Source organism: Cottoperca gobio, chromosome 4 (assembly GCF_900634415.1).
Source record: "Cottoperca gobio chromosome 4, fCotGob3.1, whole genome shotgun sequence".
Lineage (NCBI taxonomy): Eukaryota > Metazoa > Chordata > Actinopteri > Perciformes > Bovichtidae > Cottoperca > Cottoperca gobio.
This window is the reverse complement of record NC_041358.1, coordinates 22,390,383-22,406,907: the sequence shown is the minus strand read 5'-3', so window position 1 is coordinate 22,406,907 and position 16,525 is coordinate 22,390,383. Positions and strand designations below refer to the sequence as shown.

General features: G+C 43.1%; 1 protein-coding gene across 1 annotated transcript in view; it reads left to right on the top strand.

Moving 5' to 3' along the window:
• The first annotated feature begins 203 nt into the window (after window positions 1–203).
• LOC115007295 (tight junction protein ZO-3-like) overlaps window positions 204–16,525 on the top strand; it is an 18,588-nt gene continuing 2,266 nt past the window's right edge. The window contains 27 exon segments of the mRNA XM_029430102.1: window positions 204–425; window positions 7,381–7,437; window positions 7,952–8,076; window positions 8,387–8,489; window positions 8,604–8,898; window positions 8,990–9,093; window positions 9,310–9,502; window positions 9,622–9,697; window positions 9,901–9,998; window positions 10,132–10,228; window positions 10,400–10,472; window positions 10,475–10,584; window positions 10,721–10,824; window positions 11,590–11,674; window positions 12,380–12,468; window positions 12,743–12,839; window positions 13,345–13,433; window positions 13,536–13,611; window positions 14,002–14,075; window positions 14,356–14,419; window positions 14,526–14,682; window positions 14,966–15,074; window positions 15,171–15,390; window positions 15,666–15,871; window positions 15,965–16,060; window positions 16,153–16,232; window positions 16,358–16,525. The exon segment at window positions 16,358–16,525 is cut by the window's right edge and continues 43 nt beyond it. Of these exon segments, the coding sequence (XP_029285962.1) occupies window positions 7,390–7,437; window positions 7,952–8,076; window positions 8,387–8,489; window positions 8,604–8,898; window positions 8,990–9,093; window positions 9,310–9,502; window positions 9,622–9,697; window positions 9,901–9,998; window positions 10,132–10,228; window positions 10,400–10,472; window positions 10,475–10,584; window positions 10,721–10,824; window positions 11,590–11,674; window positions 12,380–12,468; window positions 12,743–12,839; window positions 13,345–13,433; window positions 13,536–13,611; window positions 14,002–14,075; window positions 14,356–14,419; window positions 14,526–14,682; window positions 14,966–15,074; window positions 15,171–15,390; window positions 15,666–15,871; window positions 15,965–16,060; window positions 16,153–16,232; window positions 16,358–16,525 (3,036 nt within the window). The 5' untranslated portion in view covers window positions 204–425; window positions 7,381–7,389.

Genomic DNA, 16,525 nt, shown 5'->3' with positions numbered 1-16,525 from the left:
TACTTTTACTTCCGGCACTTTTCATATATTCGTTTTTTATTACTTTTATACTTTCACGATTTTGAGTGCAGGACTTTTGCTTGTAACAGTATTTTTTAGAGAGCAGTCTTTCTGCTTTTACTTCCCTTCACTGCTTATCGGTGGAGAATTTATTTAAGAGGCGGACCAACTTCCTGTCAGTGACGCTACACTTGCGTGATGACGTCGTGAAACTCACCTGCACGTTGAGCCTTGGACGCCACTCCTGCTCACCTGCCTTCAGGAAGATTTAGGAGAAAGATTTCAAACTGCTGGAGCAGTCCCTGCGAGCAAGTGACTGTGAGCAAGCACTTTAAAGAAGATTTTATTTTATTGTTTTAACTTGGACGAGTCGCGTGAGAGTGACGGACACACATAGTTTCAGCCTTCAGAGCGGAAGTGGACAGGTAAGTTAGCTTCACTGCTGTCAAACGTTTTCCTTGTACTAACACAGATAAAGCATGGCTGTCAGCCCACATCAGCAGTCTGATGAGGGGGAGAAGTTGAAGAGAAACATGTTAATAAGTGAAACCTTTTACCAAACTAACTTAAAATAAAAAGTATTCTGTGTAAATTTGACAGCCATAACCTGACTTGAAAAAGAGTTAGCCACTAGCCACGAAGCTAGCTTTGAGTAGTTATAGGCCTAAAGCTTATGTATATATACATGCATATATACATACATACAGGAATAAAAGCCTAATGGCTTCATAATTATTGTTAGCTGTGGATAAGTATAAGCTTTAATGTCAGCTGTGGTTGTTATCATGGTGTGAGGTTTGTTAAATAACCTATTGGGGACTGTGGTTTGCAGGGTGTTTTCTTTTTTTCTTTAGCACAAGGACATATACAAAACAAAGACAGGGAATGAATATACGGATATAAGTACATTGTTGATTGAGGATAGAATTCAATCAACAATGGTGGCGATGATGCTACAATGCAATCAAACACAATAGAGGTACCATTATACTGAAAATCATGAGAGAGAAAAGAGGATCTTTAAAAAACAATATGGTCTAATCAACAACATAAAAAAAGGGAACTGGTAAATAGACAAAGAACACAAAAGAGCAAGGTTTCCACTCACAAGTTTAAATCTGATATTTACCCAGAATTTAGAGGGTGCTTCATAGCATTCGTGTGTGTCCTGTTTTGTATTTTTTGTGTGTTGGTGACACTTTCAAGCCCCACTTTCTTCATCCTCACCTTACTGGTTCTGCCACACAAGTTTCTACCTGCCTGCCAGAGAGTTTCACAATAGTTTCGACCTTGCATTCCCAAACAGCTGCGTCTTCCTTTCGCTCAATTCCAAACAGTGCATATACTGATGCACTGTTTGACCCGATGCATTTAGACTGGTACGGCTTGCTTGTTGTGGAAAGGTCCCACTTGACATATCAGGTGTTTCAAGATTTGAGCCCCAGATTTAGGCTCTAGTTAAGTGAGTTGTGTTTTTGTGGGTGATGTGGATTCAAATTCTCTATTGTAGTGTTTATATTATCAATTGAGACATTGTAAATAGATGAAATAGCCATACATCTGCATTTATCTGTTCCAGCAAATCCAAGTATTTCATCACATCAATGCCATGTAATAACTCTGATATTGCTATAAAGTAGTCCTTCTCATTGATACTAAAGGGACAGATATCTGGGTATAAAGAGCCGCAACGATTAGTCGATTGACAGAAAAATATTCACAAACTATATTGCATAACAATAATTGTTAAAATAATTCTTCATGCAAAATATATGGAGATTTCCTGCAGTTTCTCTGTTTTTATATCATATTAAAGTGAATATCTTTTGGGTTTTGGACTGAAGAAAACAAGACATTTTAAAGATGTCACCTTGGGGTGCACATTCTTCCCTTTTCTCTGACATTTTATAGACCAAATGATTAATCTAGAAAATAATCGGCAGATTAATCGATCATGAAAATAATCCATTTGCATTGATTTTCAATTGTTACAGATGCATTTGAGTCACTTTTCCTTAGTGTGTGTTTGTGTATTTCCACATAACACGAGTGAAGACATCTGTATGGGAGTCCAGGTAGCTATAAAGTGTGTGTTTTCAGTACCTAAACACTGTTGACAGTACATGCCTTGAGTGGAAGCTACAAAGCCCCGCTCTGTGTAATTACAGCCACTCTGTCGGCTCTGCAAACCTCTGGAGTATTTGTCTTTCAAATCGCTATACTTACGAGGGGAAGCTTTGCTGTTCCTCATTAACCGCTGTATGTTGAAGGCCATTCAAGGATTTAGGCCCGTCCTTTGTCATCAATATTTCTTAGAGTAGCTTGTTTGCGTGATGCATGGTTAAAGAATTCCAGTTATGTGTTAATGTAAAAGTAGGCCTCTCTATTCACGTGGTGTTGGTGGAACAAGGCACTCTGGTCTTGATTGTTTTGCATGTTGGTAGGCCAACAGGAGTGGCCTCAGTTCAAACTGAAAAACACAGGAATGAGTGATTATTTACCTACAAGAGGGGCACACCTTTGCTAAGTGTTTGTTTTAGTAACAGTAGTGGTTGCTTGTCGTTCTGTGTTTCTTCAGACCTATTAATAATTCAGCCAGAGGCCAGCTGTTCCACGTGGCTGAACCCGAGCACACCGCTTATTTTCAAACTGTAAAATGTTGTATAATCCAGACTCTAATCTGTTATGGACCTTCTCCGGTTTAGGATTTGATATCACTTTCTGAACACCCTTCAGGTAACTGCACCTCCCTTTTGTGCCTCCTCCTGGTAAACAGGTCAGGTGAAAGTCATTGTGACCAGGCAGGGCACTGATAATCCGAGTCAAACAGGGAAAAAAAAAAGATTGCAGCACACCCATGCTTTCGGATGCGTGCGCAAATGTTAGCCATGAAGGAGACGTGTCATCGAAGCTCTGGGTTGCCACAGTGTCATTTCCCGATCATGAAACACTGCAGGGCCTGTGGAGGAATCCAGGAAACTTTACTCGGAGCAAGCAGACCTATAGTGTAGCAAACACCCCTTCAATTATTAACAGCCCAGCGCTCTCATTCCCCCGACGTTACCATAGCACCCAGCAGACTGAAACTCAGCCAACAGCCTGGGACCTGCTGCTGCTGCCTTGTGGGAAAGACTACAAGTTAACCATGAAACACACATACCACTGACAGTGGGAGAAGTGGACCTGTTTGACTTTATGAACCCGTCAGAAAGGGAATAATTGAGGATACAGATCATTGGACGCATGTCGCAGAGGAATTTGTTACTTGCTTTTATTTTAATTTTAAGTTGAATACTTTGTGGCGTCTTTCTGTGGATTGTTTGTGTTTTGGACACCTGCAGCAGGAAGTGTGTGTGTGTGTGTGTGTGTGTGTGTGTGGCTGAGATACAGACTACATGTCACTGAGGTAGTCTGCAGGTGTTCTTTGAATAGAAGACACTGTTTTCATCATGAATCTAACGCAGCGGATGAAACTACTGAAGCACTTTGGCTCTCTGCCCCCGGAGCCTCCACCACCTCTGCTGGTGGTGCCTGTAAGTGGATGGATAGCGCTGTAGCAGCATCATGTATTCAACCTCTTAATGTCTGTGCTGTTAGAGTCCATGATTGTGCAGCCTAATATATTTGTATTGCACTAGATCAGTTTTCAGTTTCAGTCTCATTTTAAACTTCGTCACTTCGGCAGGTGCATCATTACAGATGTATGTTGTCAAACCCACAGATCTTTACTTTAAATATTAGTTAAGATCCCAAATGTTCCACTCGTGTACTCCTGAGAGAAGTCGTTAATTAGTCAAACTCAAATTCAGATGGTCAGTAGTGTAGTTGTAGTGAAACCACCAAATCTTTGCTGGTTACCGCTTCAGAAATGATAAATATATTAAAAGATAAGATAAATATACATTTATGTACTCAAATTAAAGCCGATAGCAGATGGATAAGCTATCTGCAATAAAACTGTCCCACCCATCTGTCAGCCTGGCTTCATCAAACATACTGCAGGAGGTGTTTGGCTTCTTAACAGACTGAGAAATCCTAAAAATATATCATTGACAGGAATCCTATTACATTTTATTTACTACGTACAAAATAAATATCATTTGCAACTCTACAAATATGGCATGTGGCAGGTTTTGCATGAGACGTGATGAGTTTTGCATTTCAAAATTCAGTATCCATTTAGCTGAGGGCTGGAATATGAGGCTTATGTTAAAGATGAAAGATATTTTGATTTGAAAGCAGTCAGTGAGTCATGAACTGACGAGACTTGTTTGTATTTCTTTGTATGCTCTTTTATATTGTTCAGTGTTTTTAACGTGTGGAATCGGCTAAAATGAGCTCTCCTCTCCGGTAGTCGCATCTAAGATCCGTCGCTGTTCCGGTGTCCGTGTTGGGGGGGGGGGGGGGGGGGGGGGTTTGCGTAAGCCAGTGCGGCTCCACCTTAAATCCACGTTTATTAAAGGGCACTGGAGAGTGACTGAGAGTGGGCAAAGGTTGGGTGGGGGAGGAGCGCTCCAGGTGAGGTTTCTCCTCCCAGGTTTCTTTCTTCTCTCCCCGCTGAGAGAGCAACACCACAGCCGGTCATATTACAAATAATTTCAGCAGGAGGGGTTCAGGTTTCTTCTGGACGGCAGCCACCATCCTAACAGAGCTGATCTGAGGAGGAGGAAACTGGACTGGGATAACTGTGGGATCTGTGATTGTTTTGCTTTTGGCGTTGCCATATGGAATATAAAGAGCTGGCTGTTCATTGAGCACCGGAGGCCACAGGTGTTTTGTTCGGCTTAAATCCCAGTGGGAAATGGAAGTAAGGTTCAAAGACCATGTGGTAAGTGAGGGAAGAACACACAGTATTAATCGTCTTACAGTGTACCGCTGCCTAAAAGTACCTCCAAAGGAAGCGGTTAAAAATGAAGAAATGATATGAATTATTATGAACATGTACAAGGTGCAGGAGTTTGTGGGCTTAAACCAGGATCACGTCAGCAGACAGTGAATTAATGTGTTACCTGTCTTCACCTTTTCAGCTTACTTTCGCTATATCCGATTGTTACAGTAGTTTGTTCAGTGCATCTATGTTTTGATGTTGGAGGACTTAGTTTATGGCCGTCTGATTCATTGAAATGCCCCGGATGAGTTTCAGTGCAGACACATTGCTTTCCTTTGTTCAAAAGCCAGATTTTGTTTTTGTAAATGTTTTTAGGGAATTTTCTCAACTGAGGACTGTTGGCATGACGACTGTTTTCTTTCTTCCCCCTCCGTGGTGGATAAATATTGAATAAAACACATTTCAGTTGTATTCTGACAGATTTCCTCTTCAGTTTTCTCAGTAGGGTAATACGGAAGTTGTTTACCAGACATGTACTCAACATTTGATTCTTTTACCTCCTGCAAATTGTGGTTTCCGATAATTCTTTGACTCTGGATGAACTACTGATCCGTGCGTTCAAAGGTCCGACTTGCGTTTTGAAATTGACAGCTTCTTCTCATTGGTCCGTCCACTTTCAGTCGTGAGCTCTGTGTCTTGCTTTGCTCATGACGTCCCGCACACGCTGTAGCTAAACCTGCAGTGAAACTACAATATCAAACATTAACACGGGTTTCTGTGTCCGTTAAGGTCGAGAAAATCCACAGCCAGCTTTTATTGGAGCGATCAGTTTCAGTCAGTGTTTTTTTTTCAGGTTTATGATTAACTTGTTCAAACAAATGGCCCACTGTTCACAGGTCACACACCTGTGCTCGTGGTTGCCTCCACCTCCATCATATTTGAGATTCCTGCACCTTTTTTTTTTAATGATCAGTGTTTTTTGACCTTATTTTAAAAAGAGATCTTTGCAGGATCATTAAATTCATGTTGTATTTCTAGGCGATGCGTTCAGGAGTGACGGGACATTGGATACTTCTTTGTGTTTGTGCTCAAGGAGTTGTTACTGTCACGGCCTTGTACTGCTTGTGTGATCTGCATCTTCTACCCAAGTGTTTGCACAAACTTCAAACTGTTTGCAGCGCTCAACACAACAACAGTACATCTCTGTGCCTCCTGACTAGAGTAGCTGGCTTTACCCGTTCCCTTACTGTAACTCAGCAGGCGCCTTCTGCGCTCTGTGACATATAGTCCACGGCCCGCGCTTTGTTTTAGTTTGGTATTGTTAAAAGCGAGTGAAACTCTGTGGTTTGGTGGGTTAGGAAGTGTTTTTTAGACAGATGATGGAGAAAAGAGGAGCAACATAACAGGGAGGGCTTACAATACAGTCGGGACATCTTTCCTCAGGTGGTTTCTTAACAATGTGCACCTTTTTTATTCTAAGTTATAAGTTTCAGTTTCCCTATTGCTCCTATAGTTTCTAATAACCAAGACGACCAAAGCGTCTTCAAAGAAATAACCGGGAGGTTTAGAAAATGTTTACAGTCTTCAAAACAATGGCTTTACTAATTCAGCCTCCAGGGCTGAGTGATCTGAAACTTGACTGTTTACGTAGAAGCGTGTCGTGTAGAACAGGCTCACTGTGTCGCTGTAAGAAGAAATATTTGCTCTCTATGCTATTAATAAATAAGTCAATCAATGACGTTGACATTTCTTGTTGTTGCTGCATGTTTCCATTCTGTTTGAAGCGGGTGTTTCTGCACAGGTGCACATAAATAATTGTATTAGTGTTGGACTATTTGTAAAATTAAATTCCAGTGGTGGGTGAAAACTCATTTCATCTGATTGGTCACTTTATTCAAATGTTTTTGTTTTTTTTAAGGGTGATGACGTTATAAAATATGGCGACAGACATTTGAATCTTCATTTGAAAACCTCAATAGAAGCTTCTAAATGTAAAATAAAAAACTTTTTTGATAATTAAATAATCGTTTTTTGAAAATGGCAAACATTTGCTTGTTCCCGCCTCTGAAATGTCAGGATTTTATCCTTTTCTTTGTACATATATGACAAAAACAGACATTTGATTTACATTTTCTTGGCATTTTATAGACTAAACGTTTCATCATCCAATTAATCGATAATTGAAATTAACATTGTTTGTTGCTTTCTGAACAAGCCCCGGGTGTTTATATGTTGTCAGTATATCCACACACACACACACACACACACACACACACACACACACACACACACAGACACACACACAGACACACAGAGCAGGTAGCCCCTCCTCCATACCGGTCAGGCAGGATTGAGACAGGTGAGAGCATGCAGAGATCAAGTTAAGTCGTACACACTCTTCTTGCTTGGCCCAGCCTCAACTGTCCTGTAAGAACCTGGATTATGTATTAGGATTAATCATAATATTTGGGATTTAATTTTGTCAAAGATAAATACTTTCTAAAGCATACATTTATTATCATTGTTGTTTGTTTTTTTTTCTTTCCTTCCAGAAACCAGGTATGGAGGAGCTGACGATATGGGAGCAACATACAATAACACTAAACAAAGTAAGTGTTTGTTAAATAATCAATATATAAAAAAAAGGTGTTTATTTATGTAAAATAAATACATGATGTTCACAAGAAAGTAAGTGAATTAGAAGTGCAGACTGCTTATCTTTGGTGCATCAGTGCTGAGCGGCTGCACAAACACAGAAGTGAAAGTCGATGCTCGGTGTCGGCTCAGAGGCTCAGAGGCTCCTTCAGTGCTGTTTTTTGCGGGTATTGTAAAAGTATTGTAAAGGGGGTTGAGCTGGACCGAGCTTCAGACCTCTCAGTTTCCGAGCACAGCAGGAATTCAGAGGGACACACCCTGCTGCTGCTGCACCCCAGCTGGCTCTTCACTATCCTGCCTCAGACTGAGCGACGCTGGAATGTGCTCTTCCTCCCTCTGTCCCTCTACACATGCTCATACTCTGCCCACTTACTTTCCTGCATTCTTTCTCTACGTTTATCGTACTCTGTCATGTACCTGCTGTTATAGTCTGTCTAAATGTTTCTCTCCTTTCTCTCATAATGGCAGGATCCCAAATTTGGGTTTGGCTTTGCCATTTCAGGAGGCAAGGAAAAGCCTCACCCAGACAACGGGGATACAGCTGTGGTGGTGTCAGATGTGCTGCCCAATGGACCGGCCATAGGACGACTGTTGTGAGTTGACTACCATAGCCTCTAGGGCGGTACCCAATGTTGTTGTTGTTGTTTACGTTCAAAGCTTCTATTGAGGTTTTCAATGAAGCTTCAAATGTCTCTATCTTTTTTTTGTTATTCCGCATTCGAGTGTTAACGTTACGACTGAAGCTATTCGGTAGAGCCCTGCGTGGCTCTGACGTGGCTGTAGGAAACTTTTAAAACTCGACTGTTTACATTAGAAACGCATGATGTCCTGTCTGCGTACATGTACATACATGTAAACATACTTGAAAGGTTTGTGAACACGTGTTTTTCTTGTGCTCCGCAGCAACAAAGACCAAATCGTCATGGTCAATGGAGTGTCGATGGATAACGTCCACTCCAACTACACCATTCAAATCCTCAAGTCATGTGGCAAGACTGCAAATGTAGTGAGTATGGAGGAAACGCCAACCTGAACGTCTAAAGGACTTTAATGTACGTATGTATCGCTGCCTACTTGTGTCTCTTAGATCTCATGCCCTCTCCATTCTTTCTCTCTCCAGACGGTGAAACGCCCTCGCAAGATTCAGATCCCAGCAACCTCCAAACCGTCTCGGGCCATGTCCCATTCCAACCTGCTGGACCCGGACCCTCCCAGACGAACACGACGCTACTCTGACGGCAGCGACAACAGAGACTCCAACCGCTACCGTAGCCGCGCCCGCAGCTCTTCGCCCGACCGCAACGGGCATGGGAACACACTGCCGTTGATGTCGATGGCTTACAAGAGGCTGCCGCATCAGGACGTGGCAGAGAAACCCATCAAAACGACGCTGCATAAAAAGAAAATCACAGATGGTAAGACTTCCGGAGGTTTGCGTGCCCTGACGTACTCTTGGGGAGAGAGCTGGCGTCTGACTGAACTCACGTTGTCGTCCTCTTTCCGCAGAGTATGGATTAAAGCTGGGCAGTCAGATCTTCATCAAGCACATGACAGAAACCGGCCTGGCTGCAACGGAAGGAACGCTGCAGGAGGGAGACCTCATTCTCAAGGTGATGAAGTCTTCTGAATGTTACCAGGCTGTTTTAGCGCTTCTATCAGTCGCCTTTACCCACTCATGATGATTTATCAAAAGTCTGATTGTGTAGATTCATCAATAGTGTGATATTGGGTTTACTCCACATCGCCCAGCCCTAATCTAAACAACAACTGTTGCACATAAAATGTTTTTTGCGTTCCTGTTCTAATTATTTGTCTTCTTCGATTAGATCAATGGCATGACGACAGAGAATCTATCCCTGCTGGAGACCAAGCACCTGGTGGAGAAGAGCAGGGGCAAACTGACCATGACGGTCCTCAGGGACGACCGCAGGTTCCTGGTCAGCATCCCGGAGGTGGTGGACAGCGCCCCCAACAGTGAGGAAGACCGCCGCCGCCGAGACAGCAGCTCTGAACTGGAAGGTGAGGGAGGGAGGGAGAGGGGAGGCGAGGTATTAAATGTGAGCCTGCAGGGCTGAGGTGAGAGTAAAAGCAGTGAACGTCTGGCCTAATAACTGAAGTTGTCTTCTGGTTCTTATCAGACATTTCAGACCTTGACGAAGACGTCCCCACACACAGAACGTCCCGTCAACCCACCCGAGAGAAACGGACACGCAGGTACTCGCAACACCCACCCCTCCACTAAAAGAAGTTGTAATATTAGAGTAGTTACGTGTGTGTGTGTGTGTGTGTGTGTGTGTGTGTGTGTGTGTCTTTAGCTCATAGTGTAAAACCAGAGAAGATACATTTTCTCTTATGTTAAGAACAAAGGCACTGAAGAATTCCTGTAATTTTTATTTGTATTTATTTATTTTGCCCAGAACAAGAGCTGAACCTCCTCCAGCCAAGTCTCGGGATTCATCACCAATGCGCTCCACCTTGACTCGGCCTCCTGTAAAAACCTACGCCGCTCGCAGAGGTCAGTCCCGCAGAGTATCACTCTCTATCCAGAAATACACATAAGCTGTTGATCACATACTCACACAAACAAAGATGTTAACAGACACAGTCGGACAGTAACATTAATGATCGATGGATTGTTGTTTCTTCAGCTCCATCCGAGTCTGGGTCGGACCGCAGTGCCTCTCCTCCTCCTCCTCCTGTCAGGAGAGCCAGTCCGGACATGAGGGATCACTCCAACAAATACAAGTCAGTTTCTCAATTACTGTTTCATTGACAAAATGTTCATCACACTCTGTGTTTGGGCATCATTTCCATTTATTTATTGTACTTTGATCTGAATAATTTCAGATTGGATGGGCGATGAATGCACTAGTTGGACTTATTATCACTTAAAGTTTTGATTTGCTCTTTCTGCAGAACTCTGTCTGGTATGTCCAGCCTCCCCAAACCCCGGTCCTCTCCTATAGTCCCTAACTGGAACACCTCCCACTCTCCCCTCCAACGCCTCACAGCCCCGCAGGACCGGTGTCGGAGTCAGACTCTGACCGCAGCACTTCCCCGCCGCCACGCAGAGAGAGATCCCACCCTGACAGCAGATACAAGTAAGGACAACTTGATTCAGCTCGAAGCTGAAGACCCTAAGGAATCACAATGCTGATAAATACCATGAGAAATAGAATCTGTTTTTCCACTGGACATTTCCTAATCGTCTTTTTCCCTCACACTTCTCCCCCACAGAGTTCTTCCTGATCTTGCTCACATAGGACTGAGAGCCTCCCCCATCAATGTTCGCCAGGATCCACCAAGGAGGATCAACTCTCCTGTCAGAGACCCGCCCCTAGGTCAATACAGACACACAAAAACAAAAACCTTCTTTCAAAATATTTGTTTTGAATATTTGCTGCTGAACAGGTTAAATAAAGCATCACGAACACCAAACTATATCACTGGTACAGGTGATTGTAACGTTTTCTCCTCAACCATCTGCCCGCCAATATTTCAACTTTAAAGTGCCATTAAAGCCACGATAATTTTGCACCATCCGGTGACAGAAGGCAGAAGACAGGGATGCTGTGATGAATAACATTATAGAAATTAAAATACTCGCTGATTTATGCTGCAGCTTTAGTGAAAACAATACTTTCTTTTCTGTTTTTAATTTGCCATGTTTTATTTTTGCTTTGTTCATTTGACAACTCTTTTCCAAAAGACACCTTATTGATTGACTGCAACACTAATGTGCATGCACAATTAATAGAACATCAAGGATAACACAAGAAAGTCACAGAACTTACTTCCTGTGTGTGTAGACAGTGGAGCATTAGTGACTTATAACCCTAACCCTAACCCTAACCCTATTAAATGAGCTACATACAGTCCTGTCTTTACAGGGGTGTGTTATCTAAAAGCCAGTGTGTTCCTTAAACGTGACTCCGTTGTAGTCTGTTCAATGCTATTAGGAACCTTATTCCAATCATGGGTGCAAGAGTATCTGAAAGAACGTTTAACATATTGCTTCTGCGTCTGATTTTCTACCCTGGACCTGCTGTTGTGCCTGTGAGCCTCTCTGACCCGACCTCATAACTCTTCTTCCTCCTCATTCTCAGACTCTGATTCCGAGTCAGAAATCAGCCTGGCGCCTCCTCAGAGGCAGAGCACCACGTACAGTCAGGACTCCCTCAGCAGATACAGGTACAGATGAAGGTCCGCCCAACCCCCCCCCACCCCCTCCCCGAAACCCAACAACGTCTCACGGACTGGGACTCTGAGCAGACGCCTCTCCCGTTTTAACATTAGCTAATCACGTGTTTCTATTTACCTTTTGAAGAAGCTTCACTTTCCCCTTTCTGTCTGTGATTCTGATTGATTTGCTCATTGTGTACCTGAAGATTTTGCTTGATTTGTGTTTTTTGACTGTGTACCACATGTTTATGTTTGTGTTGGTATTCTGTTATCCAATGAAATAAAAGTGACTTACACTGAACACGTCCCTCTCCTGTATGTGGCTAAATGCTGATTAAACAGAGGACACTATAATATATATATAATATAACCACAATATTCCAATCAAACATCTGTAGACTAGTTCCCCAAATGCAAATCTGCATAATTTATCCAGCATGTTATACAAATTAATAGTAAATACAAGCTCACAAGATCAGGAAATATTCATATATATATATTTCCATACTACTAATGGTACTGAGTGGTTAATTTTGATCAGTCACAAAGCAGTTAACCGTCAAAGAGCGAGCTTCCCTCAGAGACACTAAGGTGAATATTCAACATTTCATCAATAATCATCACATTAGCCACGGGTCCCCCCCCTCTCCAAACGTAACTGAGATTTGTTGTCTTCCTCCTCCCTCACTCCCGCCTCCCTCTGTTCTTTTCCAGAGTGCTGCCAGATGTCGACCTGCAGCCCCAGGTGGAGTCGCCGCGATGGAACCCCCCCAGCGTCACTGCCAGCAATCCGCCACAGAAGGGTGTGTATGCTTGCGTGTGTGTGTACACAATGTTTCAGTTCAAGTGTGTGTGTATTTAGTCAGTGAACATTATGCACGATCGAGGAGGAAGCTCCTGTGTGTTATTGTCACAGCACATTTTACACAAGTGTTAATAATCAAGTTAAGATTATTTCTTAATACCTTTTTACAGACGTCTACATTTCTTTAACTACTGGCCAATAACTATGTATAGCCAAATACGTCCAAAATGATTGTTTTCCTAAGAGCAGCTTTTATTTGTTCATGTTCACAGCTCCTTCAGAGTCTGAATCAGAGGCCAGTTACGCGTCTGTCCCTCGCAGGGAATCTACAGACAGCGTGAACTCCAACACGGCTAGCAACAGATACAGGTGAGAGACATTGGAAGATGTCAGGTGTCTGTTGGCAACACGTTTCTCAACAGACAAGTTACTGGTATTCAAGTGCTAAGAAACACATTGCTTCATTGCTACTTTGTCATGACGTGTCACGAACCAGAAACCTAACACTAACTTACCGAGTGTGTCCGATGGCCTGTTGACCGTAAGCCAGCAGGCTATTGATAGTAACCTGAGCAGGTCAGAAGCAGATCACATGTTATGCCTACAGTTTGTTTAATATGTGTTGATAGTCAACTGAAAGTACATACTTCCTCCGTCTTAAATATCTGTCATCGAGTCAATAGTAGACTTATAAGAATAAAATGTTACACAAGGAGTCTTTCTGACACTAAGTATCCATGAAAACCTTTTAATAGGATTAATATGAAAAATGCAAAAAGATATTTGAATGAACAATCTCGCTTATGCACTGTTTTGTTTCTTGTAATGTGTCACAAGTATTGTATTTCATCACATATGTTTGTGTTACAATCAGAGTCCTGCCCGAGATTAAATCCACTTCAGTCGCCGTGAAGCGGGAGCCTTCTCGTCGCAATATGTCACCCACCAGACCGCCGCCTTATGGTCAGTTGACTCTCCTCTCACTCACACTTCTGTATCTTCATCTTAAGCTTTAGAGCAGGAAGGTCAAAGTTAGTCCTGACAACAGTCTCTGTTTTCATTCAGATTCAGATTCAGAGTCAGACCAGCTGTCGCATCTCAGGAGGTCTGGGAGCTCCGAGCGGGGCGAGAGCAACCGCAGGTACGGCTGAGCACTAACATGCACTGCTTCCAAATCTAATCAGTGTTATCCTCACGTTTTATGCTGTTGTTAACCTTTGTGCTTTCCTTTGAATAAGATGCTCTTCTGTCCATAAAGGGCATAACTATCTGCTTTATAAAATCTATAGTGTTACTATTGTCACTTCCTTCAGTCCTGCTTATAAATACCAAAAGTTATGTTTTAACCCTTTAAATGCCCGCTGTGTTACATAATGCTACTGTTGTTTTTTATGAGGGAAAAGCAGGCACAAAGAAATTTTTCTGTATATTATATGCAACGGGGAATTTGTACTGTTTGAAAGTCTGGTATATGTCAATGATTACTAACGGCATTGAATTTTAAGTGTAAGCGTGTTTCTCCCCCTCACAGAGCTCCTCGTGCTGCTAATGGAACTGGCACCGTCCGGTCTGGGATTTCAGTGAAGAGCAACCCACCAGCCTACTGTAAGGCTCAACACTAGAACTACTACAATAACCTGATTGACAGGACACTTGAGATTGATAACTGATGGATTTTTGTACTTTATTAAGAAGAAAAACACTTTTGCTGGTTTCAGCGCCGTGCGTGAGACAAATATCTCCCTCTAAAGTTTTCCCTTTGAGCTGTTTGAATTGTGCTTTTGTGTTCTTTTTTTTAAATAATAGACTAAATAGTAAGATTAGCAAAGACAATATATATTAGTAGTACCAGCAGGGAGTCTCACCATTTCCATATCTCTTCTAGCAAAGCCTGTAGAGGAGCCAATCTACTCGCTCCCTCCAGACTCGTACCCATCACCTAATCCAGGGTGAGTAATGCAATCCGATGTTCGTTCATATGCATCTTTATCTTTGAGCTGGTTGATTCATCTCGACAACAATGTACGCATTTCTAATTCTCCTCGTCACTCTCAGCTACAGCTCCGACCTTCACACGGTGTCGTTTGTGAAGGAGGGCAGTGTGGGTCTGAGGCTCGTGGGAGGCAACGATGTCGGCATATTTGTAGGTGGAGTTCAGCCAAACAGCCCGGCGTACAACGAAGGAATGAAAGAGGGAGACCAGATCATGAAGGTGAGACAATGATGCTCTATCTTAGGTTGTACACCCTGCACTATTTATTTCAACATCTAGAACCGGAAACTCTATTTAAATCTCAATTTTAGCCCCTATTTTGGCCATTTAGCCATATTTGAATAACTTAATTGTGTAGATTAAGATGACATATGCATGCAGTGAGTTCTCTGTGACTATATTCTGCACAATTCAGCTGTTAGGTCTTTTAGTCATTTTACTATATTGTATCTGGCTTACGATAAATTGCCTTACTCCTTAAACTTGTCTCTCAATTGTTCAGGTGAATAACGTTGATTTTGGTCATTTCACACGAGAAGAGGCAGCCAACTTCCTCCTGAACATCAAGAAAAGGGAGCAGGTTGCAATCTGCACTCAGAACAAGATGGACAGTAAGTTTATCACTGAACCTCTCGGATGATAATTATGAGTAAAGTTACTCTCAATCAGTGGCTGGAGGTATCCAACTTCATTTTCTCTCTCCTCAGTTTATAAGAAGATCATCAAGTCCAACCTGGCAGACAACTTCTACGTTCGCACCCACTTTGACCACGAGGCAGAAGGCTCCATCGGTCTGAGCTTCACCAGAGGAGAAGTGTTCAGGGTGGTGGACACAATGCACCGCGGGAAGTTGGGCAACTGGCTGGCCAGCCGCATGGGGAACGACCTGCACGAGATGGATAAAGGCACCATCCCCAACCAGGCCAGGTCTGCAGGAGATGGGGGGGGGGGGGGGAAGAAGATTTACATTTCCAGTTTAAAGGGATAGTATGGGGTTTAGTTTTTTTTTTAAGTGGGGTTTTATGAGGTACTTATGTATAGTCGGTGTACTACCTGGCTTTGCTCATGTGCCGGTACTCCTGTCTGCTTCTCTTAGGTAATACACTGACTATGGATAAGTACAACCCCACTTCAAAAAATCTGAACTATCCCTTTACCAAGAACTATGATTCAGTTCTTACATCTGTCATTCTCTCCTGCAGGGCTGAGACGATGGCCAGCATAGAGCAGACGCAGCGGGTGAGTGGAGACAGGCAGGTGTCGGGACCGAGAGCCGAGTTCTGGAAACTACGGGGTCTCAGAGGGAACAAAAAGAATGAGAAGAACATCCGCCGGAGTCGTGAAGACCTGCTGCAGCTCACCATTCAGGGCAAATTCCCGGCCTATGAGAGAGTCCTGCTCAGAGAAGGTGTGTTCTTCACCCTCACACACACACGTTTGATGTCATGTCCTAACGCGAGTCGAGCAAGTTCTAATCGCTCTGAATTGTTTGTGTCTCCAGCTAATTTCAAACGACCCATTGTCATTATGGGCCCTCTAAATGACGTTGCCATGGAGAAGCTGGCCAGAGAGTTACCTGATGAATATGAAGTGGCAGGTTTGTCTTGTTTTTCACGAGACTCGTGTTCAACATAAGAAATTCATTTTTCTACCTCTGTTTTGACACTTTTTCTGCGTCGTTATTGACAGACATGGTTCCTCGCAGTGGAGGAGGAGACGGCGGCTCCACAGTTATTAAGCTGGACACTGTGAGGAGAATAGCAGAGAAGGTGAACCAGTCTTCAATCGGCCCCAAATTTACATTTACACACTTTTAACAACTTGTTTTGGATGCATTCTTGCTCCCCCCCCCCCCCCCCCTCACACCCTATTTTTTATTTTATTTTTTGTTCAGGACAAGCACCCTCTCCTGGACATCACTCCCACTGCAGTGGAAAGGTTGAACTACATCCAGTACCACCCGATGGTTCTGTTCCTGGACCCTCGCAGCCGCAAGGACGTCAAGGCCATGAGGCAGAGGTACAGCCCCAACTCCAACAAGAGCTCCAGGCGCCTCTACACC